This window comes from Sinohyriopsis cumingii, chromosome 4, assembly GCF_028554795.1.
Source record: "Sinohyriopsis cumingii isolate HCF-2022 chromosome 4, ASM2855479v2, whole genome shotgun sequence".
Lineage (NCBI taxonomy): Eukaryota > Metazoa > Mollusca > Bivalvia > Unionida > Unionidae > Sinohyriopsis > Sinohyriopsis cumingii.
Genome location: NC_142964.1, coordinates 112,576,063 through 112,597,052, shown reverse-complemented (window position 1 = coordinate 112,597,052; position 20,990 = coordinate 112,576,063). Strand labels below are relative to the sequence as shown.

The 20,990-nt window shown below is 33.5% G+C and overlaps 1 protein-coding gene across 1 annotated transcript in view; it reads right to left on the bottom strand.

Annotated features, from left to right (window-relative positions):
* The window catches only part of LOC149801912 (unconventional myosin-IXb-like), a 333,412-nt gene that overhangs the window by 152,320 nt on the left and 160,102 nt on the right, over nt 1–20,990 (bottom strand). The window contains exons 19-25 of the mRNA XM_089956299.1: nt 17,299–17,338; nt 16,460–16,570; nt 14,324–14,404; nt 12,271–12,381; nt 8,974–9,096; nt 8,397–8,546; nt 4,100–4,269 (exon numbers count right to left, since the gene is read on the bottom strand). Of these exons, the coding sequence (XP_089812425.1) occupies nt 4,100–4,269; nt 8,397–8,546; nt 8,974–9,096; nt 12,271–12,381; nt 14,324–14,404; nt 16,460–16,570; nt 17,299–17,338 (786 nt within the window). The remainder of the gene's footprint in view (nt 1–4,099; nt 4,270–8,396; nt 8,547–8,973; nt 9,097–12,270; nt 12,382–14,323; nt 14,405–16,459; nt 16,571–17,298; nt 17,339–20,990) is intronic.

Below are 20,990 nucleotides of genomic sequence, written 5' to 3'. Positions count from 1 at the left end.
TGTGTTGCCTGATGCCTTTATGTATGTGCTGTTACCTCCTAGACTGGAATACATGCAACAAAATAAGTTATGTAAACATAATATAGTTGATTTTGGCCAAATATTGGCTATTTTACCTGCAAAAGATGAAAAATCATGTGTACAAAAATAGCTATCCTGTTCTTGTAAGGCATGCCATAAACCAGGACAGAGAACACTAGATCACTTGTACTATGTAGGATGTTCTGGCATGAGTAATTTTAGGTAATTTATTAAAGATATGGTATTCCTTCCCACTTTGATTTGAACCGTCCTGCTCTAATTGTCTGTTGTTGGTTTTTTTTACACTTTCCTGCTTTGAAATTGTTCATGCAGTTAGTTCAGTTCTCTTGCATTCCCTTTTGTTGAAGTAGCAGTGAATACCAACAAACAAGAATAGTTTTTTTAAGTCAGCATTTCCCAATGGCACTTGTATAAGCCCAGTTATAATCTACTATTGACTTTCAATTAATTCTATTTCTTTCTGTCAAGCTGTTCTTGTGGAATTTCCATGTTAGGTCCAACATTACAGAATGATAACCATTTTAGTCACATAGTGCACATTTATTCCATTAAAATCCACACTGTTCTTGAAACTGTGCATCCCATCGCAAGAATCCAAATTGGCATGAGATCATATCTGCATGGTTATGGAAGGCTGCACTCTATATGCCAGCATTGTAGAAAATATGAACTATGTGATATGAAAGAGCTGTGTCATCTTAGAAATTAAATTTACATGACTCTTGAGGTCTCCACTAAATATAGAAGTCTAAATTTTAGGTTCTCACTTTATCAGTAATGTATTTTGAGATAATTTAATTGCAATGAAGTTAATACAGGTTGTTCATGAACTCATATATATTACATGGATAATATATTAGAGGTTACCACACCTTATGTATATCATTCAGTTATCTCCCTTACACCAGTCATAACATTTCAAGGGAATAAAATCTCACATTTTCAGTGACTGGTTATGAAAATAAAGAGAAGATTTGTGAAGTATTATATTAGCCCTCAATCTTGATGCAAATGTAAGTAGAAGCAATTTAATAATTTCTCACAGTAACGTTTACAAGTTTAAAAACTGATAAGGTATGTTCTGTTTGGTTTTGAGATAAGTTCCTCTCTATCTTAGGCCAATTATTATTAATTTCTTATGTAGAAGAAATATACTTTATATGTATCTATATTATCTAAATTATTCACCCTTTTATATTAGATGGAAATGAACACAACTTCACCTGAAATTTGGGTACCTGTAAGGGATGTTACAGCACAGTTGCCTTTGGGCTGTCCTTGGACCTGTTGGGCCCTGCCCCATATATTTGTCCAAGGTAAGGTCATCAAACTTTCACTTCTCATTTTTCGCATTGCTGATTTTGCCTCCTTTAATTCCTTTATCATAAGCTACCTCTCCCTTTTAGACAAACAATTTCCTCCTGTTTTTAACTCCATTTGATGTGCTATACTTAGTGTTTATATTTGGCATTTTTCTGTATTTTATTCCCCTAATTTCAACCCCCAATTCAACATAACCACTTAGAAGCTGTGATTTACTATCTTTGGTGACTGATTGGCTTATTGAAACAATTTTATTCACATTACAAAGGAGGAAAGCTTACTATTTGTGTTACAAAGAGGATGGGTAGGTAGACCTTTGTGTGAGGACTGGTGGTTAGTGACCTCTTGTATCTGCAGACAGTGTAAAGTGTTCAAAGCTTATACTTTATAATAAGATTGGGTCATGTCCACCTGTCTCTGATGTTAAGTTATGCACCTACCAAACAAATACAAATTCCTTTCTTTTAGGTGAATTGTACATTTTGAAGTAGGACAGGTACATACTATTTGGTACATTGACCATTGACCTAGTTATTGCATAATATGACATAATGTGATTTATCCCATATCACCCATGTGAAGTTCAATAAGTGCTGATATGAATAAGATACAACTCATAGTTAAAAGAATTCATTTTATTTCAAAAGATGATTTTGTTAGTGAAGCAAAAGTATGAAAACAATAGTTCAAACAGCTCAATGACATTTCTATACACATTCATATAAGACATAGCTTAGTACCTCATCAAATTGTTTTTCACAAGTGAGACTAAGTATATTTGTTACTTATACAGTCCCGAACCATTTCACAGATTATTGGAAAAATTAAGGTTTGCTATAGGTATAACGGTACCAATTGCGCAAGTCCAGGTGGGCGGAGCTTAAGGTGTATGGAACATTGTATTCAGAATTAAAGAACAACACTAGCTGTGATTGGTGCATTATGTAAGAGTTGTACTTTCTGTTTGGCTTTAAAAAAAAGTTGAGCCTCTTGGCAACATGTGAGTTTATGTTAATTTCTATCTAGATCATATTTTGTATTTTTTATGATTTTTTTAAAATATGGTACACATGGCTGAAAATGTGCTTGTTGCAACTAGATAACTCTTACCCCTGTCTAGTTCCAGCAGAGTTATCTCTCTTAAATGCAATGGAGTACCTGGTTATGTCACTGTCAAATTGACAATCTAGCATTGTTCTCTACGACAGTGTGTGACATGCTTGCTCAAGTAGGATAGAAAGTATATTTATTTCACAAAACATTAGCACTGAGGTATATAGAAAAACAATTGGTACCGTTATACCTGAAGGTTTGTAGAGTTCATTCATTTATTTTCTAAGGTATAAATTTTCATAGATTTGGAAAAAATATATTTTGTTCTTACTTACATTTTATCAATATATTGCTACACCAGGTCTATTCCACTTACACATATGTGGTACCCAGGGAAGGCAATTTAAAAAAATATATATTCCCGGGTACTGAGATTATCCAAAGTGTTCCTATGAAAATAATACAAAATTCTAAAAATTGCATCTATGGGTGATCATTCTACATTAGAAGTGCCTTCCATAGGTCCCAAGTTCATTTTACTGGAACAGCTCTGTGTATATGGTCCTTCATTATAGCATTGTTCCTGTTATGAAATGAATATATATCCTATTTCATTAGGTGGTAGTAAATTTATATTTATCATGTGCTATATTGTATGACTCCCATGGACAGTGTTATAATGAATGCTGTGTGCCACAAATGAAGAACGCAGACTTTTACAATGGGTGTTTATTTCTTGTTTTCTTCACTGATTCTTTAAATTCATAATTTTTAGTACCCATTACCTCAACAAAAATTAGTACACCAAAGAACAGAAGTCAGTTTACAGCATAATTATTCTTGTTAAAGACATGGTAGTTTAGGCCTGATATGACCAACAGTTTTATGTAACTGTTGATATTGCAGGCTTAATGCCATTTTTCAGCACCTGATCAGTAATACATGGCAGTCAGTATATCTGGTAGAGAAAGAACCTGCATAACCCCAAGAAGAACCACCAACCCACAGGAAGTTACTGGCAAGCTGTCTCACACAGCAACACTGATCAAGCCTGAGACTTGAACTCATGCAGATATGAGATGTCAGTGATCTGTAAAGGCAATCACCTTAGACCACTTGGCCACCCAGGGCCCTGCAAAAATACAAACTTGAGCAAGTGCAGTAATGGCTTGCCATCACAAATCCCAAAGTTTTCATCTGTATATTTAAACCAACCAACCCTTATACTCACCACAATCTCCCAGATGAGCCATAATGCAAAATCCATCAAATCTACCTGCAGTGATTGCATATATAAAGTGTGGTTAAAAAATACTCAGAAATGTCATTGTAACTGTATCAGACCTCTGACCCCATGCCAGGGAACTCTAGGGCACTAGGAAAAAATGAAAGCCTTTTCATAGATGGTCACCAAAGGGGCAAAGAATATTTTGTGAAATTCTGCCCCATGGCTTACGTGCTGTGGTAACAGACAGACAAACAAAGAGAGGGTATCAAAATATCTTCATCAACTTTTCAAAAAGCATGGGGACAACACAGTTTTTTTGGAAGCAAATAATTTTAATCCAGGCTGAATAATGCCCAATAAAATAAATTATAAGTACACCATATGATCTAATTTGATAGGCAGATATTTCACTTAAGAAATTATACAAGACTACAAGAACTGTCAGAGCATTACCTTTTTCTCTCTTGATAGCCTCGTATCCTTGACTGCAGTTTAATCACAGAGTTTTGTAAGTGCAAGTATTTCCTCCGTATTGGTGCTCCTCTGAACCACTTCTGAATAATTAAAAGTGACTCCCTCTTCAGGTTGAAATGCTTCTGCACCAAATATTGCCGAAGCATTTTCTGCACAAAAGAGAACAACACATTAGCTGTGGTAATTATATTATTATATATTATAGTGTGTTGCTAAATCACATTTTATGGTTCAAAAGTTAAATGAATGTAAAGACTTCATCTACTGTTCTATATTTAAAAGGAAAAGCACAATGATTATGGTTATGATGGTAAACTTTAAATATTCAATACACTGAGTTCTAACATTTTCTGACAGTAGGAAATGAAAGGGTTCTCTACCAAATCTTAATGATATAAAATTAAATGAATTCTGAAGGATAGAAGCCAATTTAAATCGGGTTAAACTCTGATGCCTTGACATCATCAAATCTGATGCTCATTTATTACATATTGGTACCCTCCCACTCCACCAGCACCTTGGTGACACTAACAACAATTCATTACACACACACACAAAAAAAATATATATATATATATATATATATATATATATATATATATATATATATATATATATATATATATATACATACACATACATACATACATACATACATATATATATATATATATATATATATATATATATATATATATATATATATATATATATATATATATATATATATATATATATATATCATGTTTCAAATATCTATAAAACTGCATGTTTCTGCATTAAGAAATCAGCAGTCGACCATCATAACCTCAATAGTTGGATTCTCATTCAGTTTTGATATCATGCTTTCCTCTAACATTCAGTATCACTGACAGGAATTCAATCATGGAATTGTGATCTGGGTAGAATTTTGAAATAACAGCAGTTCTGTTCAGCCAGGTCAGTTCATGGAATGGAATTTGTCTATTGGTATATATATATAATTTTTGGAAGTCCTGGACTGTTATTGTTTGGAATTTCAGAAGTTCCAAACCTCAAACATCTTTGCACCAGCCCAAAAAACATAATACCTGAGAGAGAAACAGGATAAAATTTAGTCTACAAACGAAAACAAAAAACAAACTTCTGAAAAAGATGTATTCAACAGTTTCAACTGTGACAAAGCTGTGGATGCATTGGCTGCAGTCTTAGTTTCCAAAATAAATCTTCAATTCATCATGTTTCAAATATCTATAAAAATGCTTGTTTCTGCATTAAGAAATCAGCAGAGTCGACCATCATAACCTCAATAGTTGGATTCTCATTCAGTTTTGATATCATGCTTTCCTCTAACATTCAGTATCACAGACAGGAATTCAATCATGGAATTGTGATCTGGGTAGAATTTTGAAATAACAGCAGTTCTGTTCAGCCAGGTCAGTTCATGGAATGGAATTTGTCTATTGGTAAATTATCCTTTACCTATAAAGTAAATGTTCCTATTAAAAAAGGGAGCTCACTGTATCTTTAGAATTGTTAAAAATAGTTTTCCGCATTGTTTCTATCTGCAGTGTACATGCCTTTACATGATACATGAAGTCCATGATAGTGGCATATGTTACTGGTCATGGGGTTACAAAACTGTTATTTAATCCATGCTCTTGGCACAAAGTGAAGAACAAGACATATAGTTTAATGTCAGAGTGGACATATTTTCTCTTGACTTCTGTGCTTTGTGCTTGTTTTATTGCTGTAAGTTTCTTCCTCCAATGAAAAGCCAGGTTAGCTCAAAATGTTTATCATTACATAACAAAACAAAAATAATACATTTTTTATTTTGTACATATTTTAACAAGTATAACAAAAATCTTATCTTGAATAAAACACCAAACAAAAAATTAATTATACAGCATTTACAAATTGCACCCTTTTCCTATGTACAAATTTCACTTTACAAAACCACGTTACTGATTAGCATTGTTTGAATACAAATAAAGATAATGTCCTTAATAACGACTTTAAGATTTGTACATTTGTTAAGTAACCATCATGACAATAATCAAGATACATATTAATCTGGCCTTCCACAATGTTACCACAAATATCATTAATTGTTATCAATATTTATCATAAAGATCGTAAACATTACATATAGTGTGTGTAGTTTAATATTTTTGATATGTTAACATATCACTTTATGTAAATCTGATTGGTCCAAATAAGCCAATGAAATTCTTGCAAGGTATTATCTTTACTGATTGACTGCAATGGGGAATTTTCCTTATCCTGTCCTCTGGAAATTTGTTAATACTATTACTATCAACATTTTGGAGGCCATTCTTTGAATAGATCACCTAAGGGACACAGGGAATAAAGGTTACATCTACTAGAATATGGTCAATTTACCTCACAGTGCTCATTACAAATAATCCTTATGGTATTGGTCAATGACAGAGGGCTGAGGCGGGTGGAACCTGTAACATGGACGCCACCCTATGATGAGCATGGTTTTAATGTTAACTCATAGGTGTAAATAAACTCATGTGCCAGTCTCCCAAATGACAAAGATATCCAACCACAGCATTTTTTATGTGATAAAATAGCTCCAATAAGCTAATGCTTCTTATTATGTGATGCAATTCCGACTCTAAATAAAATTTGTTATTGTTATGAATATACATATGCTAGCTTTCAGAACAACTTTTCAAGGTCTATTTAATCCACTTATCATAAATACCTGTAATTTACTAGTTTCTCAATCAATATTACCAAAACAGCCAAATATAGTTTAGCTGTACTACAGTGATGATGCCAGGTTTTTATCTGAAGGAGGAAATCTTTTTAATTTGTGAAGAGACACATGATTTTTAAAAAACTTCACAAGGGGAGGTAGCCAAAAATGAAATCCCTTTTGCAGAAGTGAGTAAAAAATAATGTACCAAGTTCAGTGAAGTTTCGGTTTGGTATTATAAGGCACAGCAACACAAGTACAATATTTAGTGCCAGGACAACTGGAATAAAGTGCCTTGCTCAAAACACACCACAGTAGCTGACCCAGACTAACCTGATGGTAGGATTTAAACTTGCACCCTTTTGGTTGTGAGTCCAGCATGCTAGCCACTAAGCAGCTCCATTTCAGCAAATTTAAACATCTGATTAGAAGGAGATTGAATAACAGAATACACATGAACTTCCTGGCCAGGCCTCAAAAGATGAGGGTGTCTGCCTTTCTTTCCAACACTCAGTGACATCTCCCACATACTCCTAAGTATTATTTAAAAATTTCAGGAAAAGAAATTTTTCTATTTGTTTTTTCTTCACACCTTGTTTCCAATGTAGTATATTTATGGTAAAGACTTCCTATGATTATGTGACTGTGAACTAGTTTATCCAAACATTTCAACTTTATTTGCAAATATGACTGAAAATAACTTTAAAGTAATCTTTGAATTTTGAATGGATTATGCCTGTTTTACTAAAGACCTGAAGCAGCATAAACAATTAACATTATTTGGATTCTTTTAGTAGGGTTGGATAGGTTCAGTCTTTAAAGCTGATTGAGATGGATTGTAAAATGCATGATCAGAAGTAAAATGGAAATGATTAATGAGGTAAATAGATAATTGGTTGGATTAGTTATTACTAATCAGCTCCAGTGTTGGTCTAGTTTCAGTATTTAAAGTTTATCTAAATGTACATTACCTACCAATGCTAAAGTGCCAAAATCTAAACAATCCAAATACAGTTAAAACCTGCCTTGAGCGACCTCTTCTTTGAGTGACCACCTGTCATTTACAACCATAACTGTTATGTACGAATTGATTATATAAACACACTGCCTTGAGCAACCACAATGTTTTGGCAAATAATGGGTTTTGACTCTGTTATGAACAACTGCATGGCAAAAGTATATAAACATCACTGACTTTGATCCAATTCTTTGCAAACATAACTGCTTAGGAGGGTCCATCGGTATAGTGCAGATTGTTCTAAACAACACTGCTGTAAACAATGTACTGCAAAAATAGACAAACATCACTGACCTTAATTTAATCCTTTGTTACTTAAAGAATAAACACTGTTCTAACAAAAAAGGATTATGCATATGTCCTATTTGATGCACATGGACTGAGAACCTCATTACCGTGAAAACACCACAATCTTTCTTACTCTAACAACATGTATGACCACAATTTTTTTCTTCGTTAGGCCAGGAACTAAAGCATTTACAGATTAACAGACAAAAGTTATATATGATCACATGATTCGTTCTTAATTTCATTAAAGGAAGCTCTACCTGTACTGTAATTGCTGATTCTCGCAGTTGCAGGAAATGTTTACGTTCAAGTTTACTTTTTATCCAACGCTGAATGGTAATAACCCGTTTCAAGATGACACAGTGGAGAGCTTCATCTAAAAGCATCTTCTCATTCTCACGTAAGAAAACCTGCATTGAAGAAAATAAGGTGGTTACAGACTCTTAGTGAAGTAAATGCTTATTTGATTAAAATCATGTTACAAAACAAAATTCTGCCCACTTTTAAAGTGGTAAAACTATATTATGTTTTATGGAAAAACTTAATCACGCATTATATGAACAAATGCAGTTTCCACGCTTCCTGGAGTACATCTTTAACAGACTCTATGCACCAGGTAAAAAAAAATGTGTTAGAATATAATTTAATTGAAAATGGATAAACACAGTATATTCCATATCCCACACCTAGTATTATTGGTTATATCCAGAATTTCAATTAATCTGAGAAGTATGATATGGTCAACTTTGATCAGATGCTGATGATTGACAATGACTGCAAGCATATGAGAAAATAGAGAAGATAGGGAAGAGGGTTATACATGCAGTTCATCTTCACCTTTGTAATGCCTATCTGATAATTTTCAGTATTCAGGTCCATCCGCTCCAGAAAAGAACAGACTTCCTCCTTTGTACTTGCTAGGCCTTTGGGAAGCAAGATCTTGTACATGTGTGTGAATTCCTTGAGATGGAGATAATAAAATTCATCAATCATAAATACATAAAGAGAATTAAACACTTTAAATACATGAGTAAAAAAACAAAAAGAACTTTTCAAAGGAATATAGAGTCAATAGCCAATCTCATAAATAATTGCTGGTCAATTTGAAAAGTCTGTCAGTGGAGGAGAAACCCTCCACAGCATCCTAACTAATTTTAACAACAGGAGGAAATAAACTCTGAATGAAATGTATTTCCAAGAATTCTCACCTAAATTAAGATTGTCCAGTAATGAATGTGATGAGTTTTTTGACATGTCAGAATAGTATTTCAACCAATGGAACATATATGCTAAGATCACATGATTTTCTATGGAGATACCATGCTCCAAGAGATGACACAAACAGAACAAAAAAGTCAATGCCAGGAATTAATGTCTCCCACTTTTCAGTGGAAGTCATATACAGTATGTAGTTGGAAGTTGGATGAAAGTTGGATGGTTCCATGAGAACACCAAAAAAGAGCTGGATTGTCGGTGGCAATTGCACTGTGTGTGTCTCAGGACACAGCAAAGCTAAAAACTGACAAACTCTGGTGGTATCACTGGGAGGTAATGGGCAAGAGTTACTGCTGTTTGTCTATCTAAAAATAGCCAATAAGACGATTTTTGTCTTTTAGTAGGGCTGGATTCACGAGGTAGCAGGCTAATATTCCTAACGTAATGTAATTGGGAAACGTATTTGAAGGAAAAATGAGGACACTACTGATGATGTATAACTTGGACAATGGAACCCAGCTGTGGTCTCACCATAAAGCTGCACAGAAAATGCTGGTGCAGTATTTAATGGCCATAATGCCATTAAATGATGATAATGAAATCTGATACACATAATCAAATTCTGCTCAAGTTACATCAACACAGAACTGGACACAGCTCTCCTTATAACATGATGGTTTTGGTCAATAACTGCTGACTGCATCATATACCAAATGATTGTGTAACGAGAATGACGGATGTTGTAGTTGTTGTACAGTTGAATGCCATTTTTCTGCACAAGATAGGCTATACATGACGGCCAGTATAAATGGTGGAGGAAAGAATCTGGGAAAACCAAAGAAAGAACCACTGACTCATGAGAAGCTACTGGCATGCTTTCTCACAAACCCACATAAACAGAACCCAAGACTTGAACCCATGCAGACAGAGGTGAGATGGCAGTGATCTGTAATGGTGAGCGTTTTAGACCACTCAGCCACTTGGGGCCCCCAGTATAATGACTGAAATTCAATCAATATATTGTGTCAGATTAATACTGGAGGAGCGAAATAAACAAAATGCTAGCCAAACATATAGTAATGATTTAGTTTCTGTAAACTAAATATCTATGCATGCTTCAAGACATGGGTTTTTAATTTTGTGATATAATAATGTTTTAAAAAGAAAATAGATATCATACAAAATCTTCATTTTGTTTGTGTTCAACCTACACTGTCACACATTTGAAAGATCAATTCAAGTTAGATCTTTTTTTATGTAATCATTCAGTTAATGGATCTTGATAATTCAATAAAAAATAAATCTAATTTTTATCATTTTTGGTCAGGGATTCATTAGTGTTACTACACTATATATGGAATAATCTAATAATGAATTAGGTAAAAAAAAAAAGTGGAAGAGCTGTAAAAAAAATTCTTCAGACCCAGCCATAATTATTAGGAGTATTTTTGTGTGGAAAAAAATGGGTGGATCCAACAATCCATGGCCACAGCTCTGCTAAATAATAATACATATCAAATGCTGAAGAATCAAAAACTAAATCAAGATGTAATCAACATCAAATTTCACAGCAAGTGAGCTATTGTGCAGAAAGTAAAGTAAGTTAGTGTGATGATACAACTCCACTAAAATATGATGTTGCATGCTGTAAGCGACACTGAGAATAAAGAACATTCTGGTGACCTAGTGGTTAGAGCATCTGCCTCAGAGGTCATGAGTTCAAACTATGGCTGAATCATACCAAAGACTTATAACAATGGTACTAACACCCGCCTTGCCAGGTTCTCAGCATTAAGAGGATAGTGTTAGGCCTGGTTGGCTTGGTATCAGGATAATATGACTGGGTGGGACATCATGCTACTAATTAATTTAGTTACTGCACAAAAATAAAAGCGAATGTGTTTGATAGCCAGATGTTATAACTCTATTAAACAAAAACAAAGTATGCAGATAATTGTCACTGATCAAGGTCCTATGAAGTTTAATACTGACACTCAACCTCAGCTTGTTGTATCTGATCAAAATCGAGTTGCATACCAAATCTGATTTAAATCCAATTTTGCTGTCTACTAAATTTGGTTCAAGTCCAGTTTTAAAAATGAGGTTTTTTGTGGAATCAAAGTGGGTGGATCTGTCAATCATGGGCTGTAACTCTGCTAAATGATTATGATGTACAATGAAACTAACTGAGGCCTTATATTGGACTATATACCAATTCTGAATTTAACTGAATAATAATTAAAGAAATTATTGCATGGAAAGAAAAGTGAGTGTCTTGACAGTCAGGAACTACAAGTCTGCTAAATGGAGATGCTGAATGCTGAAAAGTGAACTCAAAGCCACATCAATATCTAGCATTATACTATATCTTGCTGAAATATAATGATAATTTAGAAAATTATTGCGCACCAATTAAATTGGGACAGAATGATGAACTTGCCCAATTAAATATCCCCTAAAACCAAAGTCTTTGGCTTTTCAGTTTCTCCAAATACTACCTCTGTTTGTGAAGATTTTAAAACATAGATTGCAATGATCTACATTTGGCATGGTGCTTTAGCACTCCTCAGGACTTCTGAAAAAGTCTTTGTTTCATACCTGTAAAAATAACCCTGTCACAAAAATGATCTTGAGAAGTTTCCACTACTGACTAAATGTGAAATGGTGTGGTGTAGTGCAATTCCAGATGATTTATGGCTGTATCAGCAATATTCTTTGATAAACAAATATTAAAACGTAAAAGGTGTACATTTACTAATAGTAACAATGGTGCCACGATGCCAGCAACCAAGACATAATGGGTATTACAAATGCTTTCTTGTGCATTTATTCAGGTAAACTTACTATAGAACAGAGAAAAAAATATGTTAAATGATATGTTCTCCAGTGGTTAACACTTCAGTTTTGAACAATTCTTACCTCAAATGTAAGCCTGTAGTTGTAACCAGATTGTCTAATCCTTACTGTGGCAAGCATGCCTGTGTACCTCAACTGTCTGAGAACCAGAACTTCATCGAAAGTGCAGGGAAGCTTAAACAGGAGAGAATATTAATGTACAACATCTCAACAACCATTATTAACATATTTTGATTATTCTTAACATCACAATTAGTATGTTAGTTAAAATAAGAAAATTCTAAACATGACTCTGAATCTCACGAGTTGGTGATCAGTTTCACTTTATCTACACCTATCTCTTGTTATAATGCAGTGACGGGGGTCCAAAACTACCAACCATGTCCTTTACTGAACAATGGTAAAAACAGAACAGCTTTATGCACCAAACCATAGTATAGCATAAAACCATATGTACAGAAAACCAAGTTAGTGGGGGAAGTATTGAATTTAATTGAATAATAATATTTTAAAAAGAAAATGAAGATATAATACTAAGCTTCATGTTCTTTTCTTTCAACCCATATTGTCACCAATTAAAATATATATATATATATATATATATATATATATATATATATATATATATATATATATATATATATATATATATGATATTTTCTTTTCCTATGTTAATACCAGATATATTTCATTGTGGTATAGAAAGGTAATATATGTTAATGAGTCGCAAAAAAATCAAGTTAAAATATGTTTTTCCATACCACAAGATGCAGTATATCCAGTATTAACGTAGGAAAAGAAAACTGCCTTTTTACTGAACACAAAACATGATTCTGAACTTAAACTTTGAAGATTAAACTTACTCTTCTGCATTCCACCCCCACCCCCACAAACAAATTAATTAAGTTCACCTTCAGTTTAATTGCATGTCTGACTGATCGTAAAAATTTCAGTCACTTTTTTTTTGAGAACAATTTGAATAAACAAATCTACTGCAACTGATTACTATCATAATCTATCTGACCACAAAAGGAAGTTTAATTGTGTGATGCAACAGTAACTTTTTAAAATTAAGCTAGTAAAAGGGACATAACTTTATAAAGAAGCAAACTGTGGTGAGTCAAATATCTTTGGAAAAAATAAGCTCAATCCTTGAAATATAATGCAGTTTCCAATTACTGCTCTGAAAGTGCTTATTTTTCTTGCTGAAAATACCATTTCTATTTGCATACATGACTGTCACATGGCATGAATCTTGTATTTTCACATGATTTTTTCACATGTCAAAATATAGGAATTTAAAAAGTATGAAAAGCATAATTTTCTGCATTTCCAACAAACTAGCTATAATAGAATGGTTTAATTTGGTCATGGAATCCAAAACAGTACTGCATTATAATGAAATGCATTATAATATGGGAGGGCTGTATCCATCTATCTGCCTATCTACTTCTGTGTTATTAATCCTAGATAATTATCTTTCATAATAAACGACATTTGTTTTAAAAATATGAAACTGAAAATGTAAAAGATACAAAATCATTTAGAACAATCAAATACAAATTTCATTTTCTTGTTTTTATGACATTTAAAATCCATGCTTTAATAAACCAATTTAGCTCTCAAGTTACAGGAGCAGTACGGACAGAAGAAGAATAGGTACTGAGTTCATCGCACATAACTTCCTTTTCTGTTCTATCCTAATTTTACAGAAAGAGACATAATGCTCTTTATGATACACAAGAAACATTATAACAGTCCAGCAGGAATACTGCTGAGAAAAGGGTTGAAAAACAATTAAAACAAATTTTCTAGGTAAAGATTGGGCTTGGGCTTGTTATATGACAATTTGCTTGCCCAACAATGATTTTTACTTGACTGGGCTAGTTGGGTAAAGAAAGGATCATCTCCTGCATTCAGTTTTCATAAAGTAAATGAGGCATCCTTTACATATCATTTCATGAATTTATAATGAATTCCAATAATCATTGTCTTTCATAAGAAAATATTTCAGATATCTTCCTTTGCTAAATTCAAGAAAATATTTATTATCATACAATCATTGGATTTAAAGTAAACAGTTGTATCAGTTAGTAATGGTTCTGACCAACTATACCTTGTCAGCGTTTGACTTGATGCATCTAATGAAGAAAGGATTAGCCTGGTTCAGGTTGTTCATAAGTCTTGCAAGTGACCACTAAAATAGAAATGTTTTGATTCAACATAAACTGTTACTGTCTGGCATTTTTTCTAACAAATAAAATCATATATGGCACGATACAAATTTTTAACCATAATATCAGAAGTATTACCCATCAACAGTATTTCAGTCAACTTGTGATTCTATTTCATCATTTTTGAAAAGAAAATAAATTATTATGGCATTGCTTGAGCACTGAACTTTGGCAAGGCCACTTACATCAATAAAAATGGTTATCAAACAATTAGAAATACATAAACATGACCAGCAGAATATTTGCTATCATAAACATGAAAATCAAGCAATAAATTTCATAAAGTGAGCTCTGACTTAAAATAATTACTTTTTAGTGACCATTTTCAAGCATGGTATTGATAGCTTGAGTTACAGAGATGTCTGGATAGATAAGAATCAGACCCACATTTCATATCAATCTTTAATTTGATTTATTGTATCTTTAAAATAATTTATACAAAAGCAGAGGGAAAAAAATCAGTCAAAAAGAGGGGAGATAATTTATTCATTTGAAAAAATTTGGAACAAATTCTCCTAGTAAAGGTTTTTTAAATTCCAGTGATTTAGGATAGAGATAATTATGTTATTGCTTTCCTGTCTCAAGCTATGGTAATTATGGCAAAATGTATTAAACACAAAATATGCAGATTATAAATACATGCTTACTCAGAACAACCTGTCTTCTATCCCCCTCTCTGCATGTTTGAATAAAAACAAAATTAACTCAGTGTAAAAAAGTGGATCAGGAAAGTATCATTAGCAAAATAAGATGGAAATGAAAAAATTATTATGCATATTTAAGAACTGCTTGTCTGCAGCAAAGCAGTATTTTTCTCTGGCTATGTCCATAGCTCACACCCTCCATCTCCAGGGGATGGCTCATAATTCAAATACCACTGTGTCCATTTAAAGACAACCCATAAACATGAGCCAAAGGTTTTAAATCTCTATCTTCAAAGGTGCAGGAGTTGGTTGACATGAAATACTGTATAAATGATCAGTCTAACTGCAAACTGCACACATCCAGATCTACCATCACATGATGCAGTGGCAGATCTGGGTCTGTGCAGTTTTTTTTAGGTGTAATCTTTAGAATAAACAATATAACCCTGATCTGCAGGCACACATCTTTGTTGTTTGCAGTTTGACTTGACTTATAAGCAAGTATATACAGTACACAGATGTAGACATCATTCTCACCAATCAATAATACTGAATATGATTTGGTTAACATTAATTCTTCAATATGATTTAGTACACGTACATTTATAAACTTTATCCCATTTTTCATCACTAATAAGATCTTTTTTTTTTCTTCTGACTTGCCAACAGGCAAGTACATAGGAAACTAGTTTTTTTTCTCGACTTAATGATGGGCAAGTACCTAGAAAGTCTGAACTTCTTAAAAGTAAAATTAAGCTTGTCCTATGTTAAATCAGTCCTGCCATGAATAAACATAAAATGGAAATATGCTTTAACAGCTTTCTAAGGTTATTCCACCTACCAAATGCGTATTACATTACTAACACATTTAAATCCACGGTACCTGACATGCCACCAGATACGTCATGTTCAATGATAATAAAATTAACAATTAGTAATTTGTTAGTGCTAACACTATCAAAACACGCAAGAAGATTCTTTTTATTCAATAATACATCTTGCTAAATTATTTAATCAAAACTCTTGTTTATTTGGCAATAAAGATTTGTCGTACTTCAGGAAATAGGTGAAATTCTGGAAGCCACGGCACAATACTATCTTATCCAAATCTGTACTATAACAAAGCATGTTATAGTGGGGTTTCATTATACATCATGTTGACATGTCACCATATACACTCGCTTATAAGACAAGTCAAACTAAAAACAACAGAGATCCTGATCTGCCACTGTATAATGCACCTGCAGATCAGTGTCTGTGTTGTTTGTTCTACTGATTATTCCTAACCAACTGTATTATGCAGCAGCAGATCTGGGTCTGTGCAGTTTGCAGTTGGATTCATTTAATAAATGAGTTTATACACTAATTACTGACCTGGAATTGGGCACTAACACTGGGAGGCTGCTTCTTATTGGACATCTTAGTACTACCACCAAACATAGACCTGCTTGCTATAGCCTTCAGTGTCTTGATGTCATTGAACATCTACAATGAAAATATAAATTTGTCATTCATAACCAGTCATTCCCTTTTTCAATCCAAAACAATTAAGCACAAAGTAATTTGACATTCTGTGAATTTATTTAGCATATATACCTGCTTATAAGTCCTGTCCAACTGCAAACAACACAGACTCTGATCTGTTAGCACATAATGTACCAGCAGATCAAGATCCATGTTATTTGTTATGCTCCTAACAAACTTTACATACCCAGATCGGACAAAACATTATGCAATGGTAGATTTGGGTCTGTGCAGTCTCTGCAGTTTGGGGTTGACTTACAAGTGCATATCAACAGTATTTAGTCAGTTCCTAGTTTTGTGGATTAAGAAAGAGGTCCTACTGTTGCCAAAGAAGAATCACTCTTCATAAAATCTTCAAACTTTGGGTTGCAGCAGCTAAAGAAACCATAAGAATTAATACTTCACAAAAATAGTGAACTTACAGATTCCCTAATTTAAAGGAAAAATTACACTGAGTGATAACTTTTCTAATCATTGCCATAATTCTTTAAGATTTTACAATCTATCTCTACATATTGTAAATTTTCTGCTTTTAAATTAAATTCTCTGAATTTTCTGCATCACCCAATGGGAAACACATCACTACTAACCCTGAAAATTATGCTTTGATTTGCAAATATTCCAGTTAACTTAGTATACAAAATTATATCTTAAGTGGATATCATCTATTATCTAAAACTCATACTTACTGTATTTGGCCTGATCCTTGATTTGAAAGACTTGTTTTTCCTGCATTAAAAAAAGTCAAGATAAATCGAATTGTGCTTTTCAAGAAAATGCATTTCTGATGCAATGTACATATGTTACAAGCATTTATCATATGCACACTTTGTACTACAACTACAGCAGTGGAAGAAATAAATGTGAGGGTAAATAAAAATAGTTCTGGTCAATTCCTTTATTGACTGATTTTCCAAAGAAATTTTCAGAAGACACGTCTTATATAATCCATCAGCAACATGGGTGGTAAATGAACCAAAAAAAGCAACTTTTAAACGTGTTTATGTTCATTTCAATGGGTAACTCCATAAAAGTTAACATTTATTATTTCTCCTATCTCATTGATACTGACCTCATGATACCTAGTTCAGTATTTACAGTAGTAGGAACAATTTTATAACATACAGCACTCCCTTGCTATCAAGGCCCTTCATTATAACACCATTCCTGTTGTAAGGCAGGTATGATTGTGGATCCCATTTCAATGTGTAGCAGTTTTTTAAAAAAAGGCAATATACTCTATGGTGACAATGACAGTGTTCTAATGAGGGAGTACTGTATGAACCAGCTAAAAATGTTTGATAATGATGTTTGTTTGTTTGTTTGTTTGTTGTGGGGTTTAACGCCATTTTTCAGCACACGATAGGCTATACATGGCGGCCAGTATTAATGGTGGAGGAAGAACCCAGGAAAACACCAGAAAGAACCACTGACCCACGAGAAGCTACTGGCAGGCTTTCCCACGTACCCAGCTTTAAAATAATGTCCAGTCAATGAAGAATAGTGGATTCAGTTATAACGAACAGCTTCTCTTATGAAGATAGAAACTACAAGTTCATATAAAATATTTCTTCTGTTTCCTGGCTAGCAACCAGTTAATATAATGTACCATTAATGTGATTTTCTGCAAAAGCACACATAACATTGTGAAGGGAGCATCCGTGACAGTGGCTGTGCCACTGTAGCAAGTATCACTTTTATGTATATATCTATAATATACAATTTCTCAAACTTGGTTACAAATATTAATCAATGATCAAGTTACATTTGGGGGGCCCAACTATTCTAGGACAAAAATTACACTTGTACCAGTAGAGTCGCTGCCTACTGCATGTGAACATCAAAATTTGAGAACAGATATCATGTAATTTCAAACCTCAAAGTAAAATTCAAATCCATGGAACTAAAGTGCAAACAGCAGATTGATTATTCCTAAACCATATGATCAATCATGTATTATAATTATAGGTTACTGCATTTGTATGGGAAAATATAAATAAGTTTTTTGGATGGGAGTGCAGTATATCCATCTGACAAAATGAGTTCATATTTTCCCATACAAATGCAGTAACCTTTTTATTATATGCTCATTTTCTTATTCTACCTAAGGCTTAATTATGTAAACAAAAATACACTACACGAAACAAATTAACTGAATGTATGCCATATTCCAAACTAAATACACAAGTGCAGATTCATCATTACACAACAACAAAATTATTAATGCACACTTAACTCTGCCCAGATAAATACGAACTTAGTCGCACGCTAGACATAACTTTCGAAAGAAAATGGCATTTTGGTCTACATAACATTGAAATTTGGAGTCATATTGTGAATGAATGTGCACTGCAACAACTTTTCCATTTGATCTGGAATGAATAGATTTTAGTATTTTTGTCGTTTCTTCCAAATTTCGTGATTATGGACTGGATTTATGTGCCAATTCTACATGAAGTACATTGGATTTCAGCGGTGATGAAGCAGCATGTTGACATCTGCAAGTGTTTCTGTTCTGCCACTGAATGTTTGAAATCATTATGTTGGAAAAATATGAAGTCATTCAATTAAAATTATCAAAAAGTTGCTGTGGAATATAAAGTTTATTTCATTTTGAGTGCAGTAAAGAGGATGTAACTGCACTTGGAATAGAGTCGAAATTACAGTACAATTTCGAAATGTGTAATCAAGCTTGAGAACCCATGATATGGCTCACGTAATTCGGATTTGCAGAACTAAGAAAGTACATTCTGAGGAAATTCAGGATCTAAAACTGTATATATTTTGATATTCGTATTTCCAGCTAAAGGAGACAGCTTATGCCTTGTAACTGCATGTCATTTGTAGGTACCCACCAATTTTAAGAAATCTGGTGTCTATCGCCAAAATCGAAAACAATGTATCAAAAAGGTTAACGCAGAATGTAGCAAAGCAGCTGGTATGTGGCAGTCCACGAAACATCTGCTTTAGTTCATTCAGAAACAAATTTAATCAACCAAAATGTAATGTGTCTGCTACATGAGTTTATATGATTTGTTTACGAAGTAGTTCACAAAGTAGTTCCTAATACACTTTTGGGCATATGTGTCCTGCACATGAGTGCAATATGAAGGTGTGCAATATCGTAAAATACTGAATGATTCTGACAATGTTGTTGTTGTAGTTGTTGTAGGGTTTAATGCCATTTTTCAGCACAATAGGCTATACATGGTGGCCAGTATTAATGGTGGAGGAAGAACCCAGGAAATCCCCAGAAAGAACCACCGACCCTCGAGAAGCTACTGGCAAGCTTTCTCACATACCCACAGTGGCTGAATCCGAGACTCGAACCTACGCAGACAGAGGTGAGATGGCAGTGATCTGTAACAGAGAGCGTTTTAGACCACTCGGAAACTAAAGGCTCCCTAACAATGTAAAGTTAACAGAGAATGAAATGAACACATAATAAAAACTGATACAATGACTTAATATCCAATAAGTCAAAGCAGTTAAATCTCTTTGACTATATATTGCCTAACTTTATAAGGACACAAAACCAAGTAAAAACTCTACAGATATGATTTAAACCAAGATTTCTTCCTGGTGAAAAAGAAAGCTTTTCTATAACACATATTTAGTGACTCATGATTTAGCTTTTAAAAATTCACAATAACCAGTAGCAAGCCAGTCTCTGTTTCCAATACTTGAAACAGTGTTTATGATATAAAGGTTGTGCTTTAAAATAAAAATCTTTATTAAATATGAAGTCATTTGTGCAAAGAAAAATAATACCATTTTTACTTGCATACAAGGTGGATCCAACTGCAAACTGCACAGACCCATATCTGCTGTCACAAAATATGCCTGCAGAGCTGGGTCTATGAAGTTTGTTATGAATAATCAGAAGAATAAACAAAACTGACCATGATCTGCTGGCACAGCATGAACAGCAAATCTGGGTTGTTTGCAGTTTGACCCAACTTATAACTAAATTGGTATATATAAAAAAATCAGCATCAAAGATAATCACAGCATTACGACAGAAAATCATTACATATAAGTAGCATGCCATGGCAGCAGACTATTAAATGGGCTTTTTTACATCATAAATACAAATGCAATCAAAATAACAACATTCAAATATTTAACAAATGAGGTGAATTTTAAACAACATCAGAACATGTTAAACATACAAAGGATATACACCCTAGTTTTGTCAATCCAAGTGTGTGTGTGCGCACACGATGTCTGGAATGTGACAGTTTATAATGATGTCTAGCACTGGGGCATCATGTCACAGACATGTAACATGACGTCCCACCCAGTCACATTATCCTGACACCAGGTTGACTAGTCCTAACACTAACCTCTTAATGCTGAGCACCAATCCATGTAACCCTAG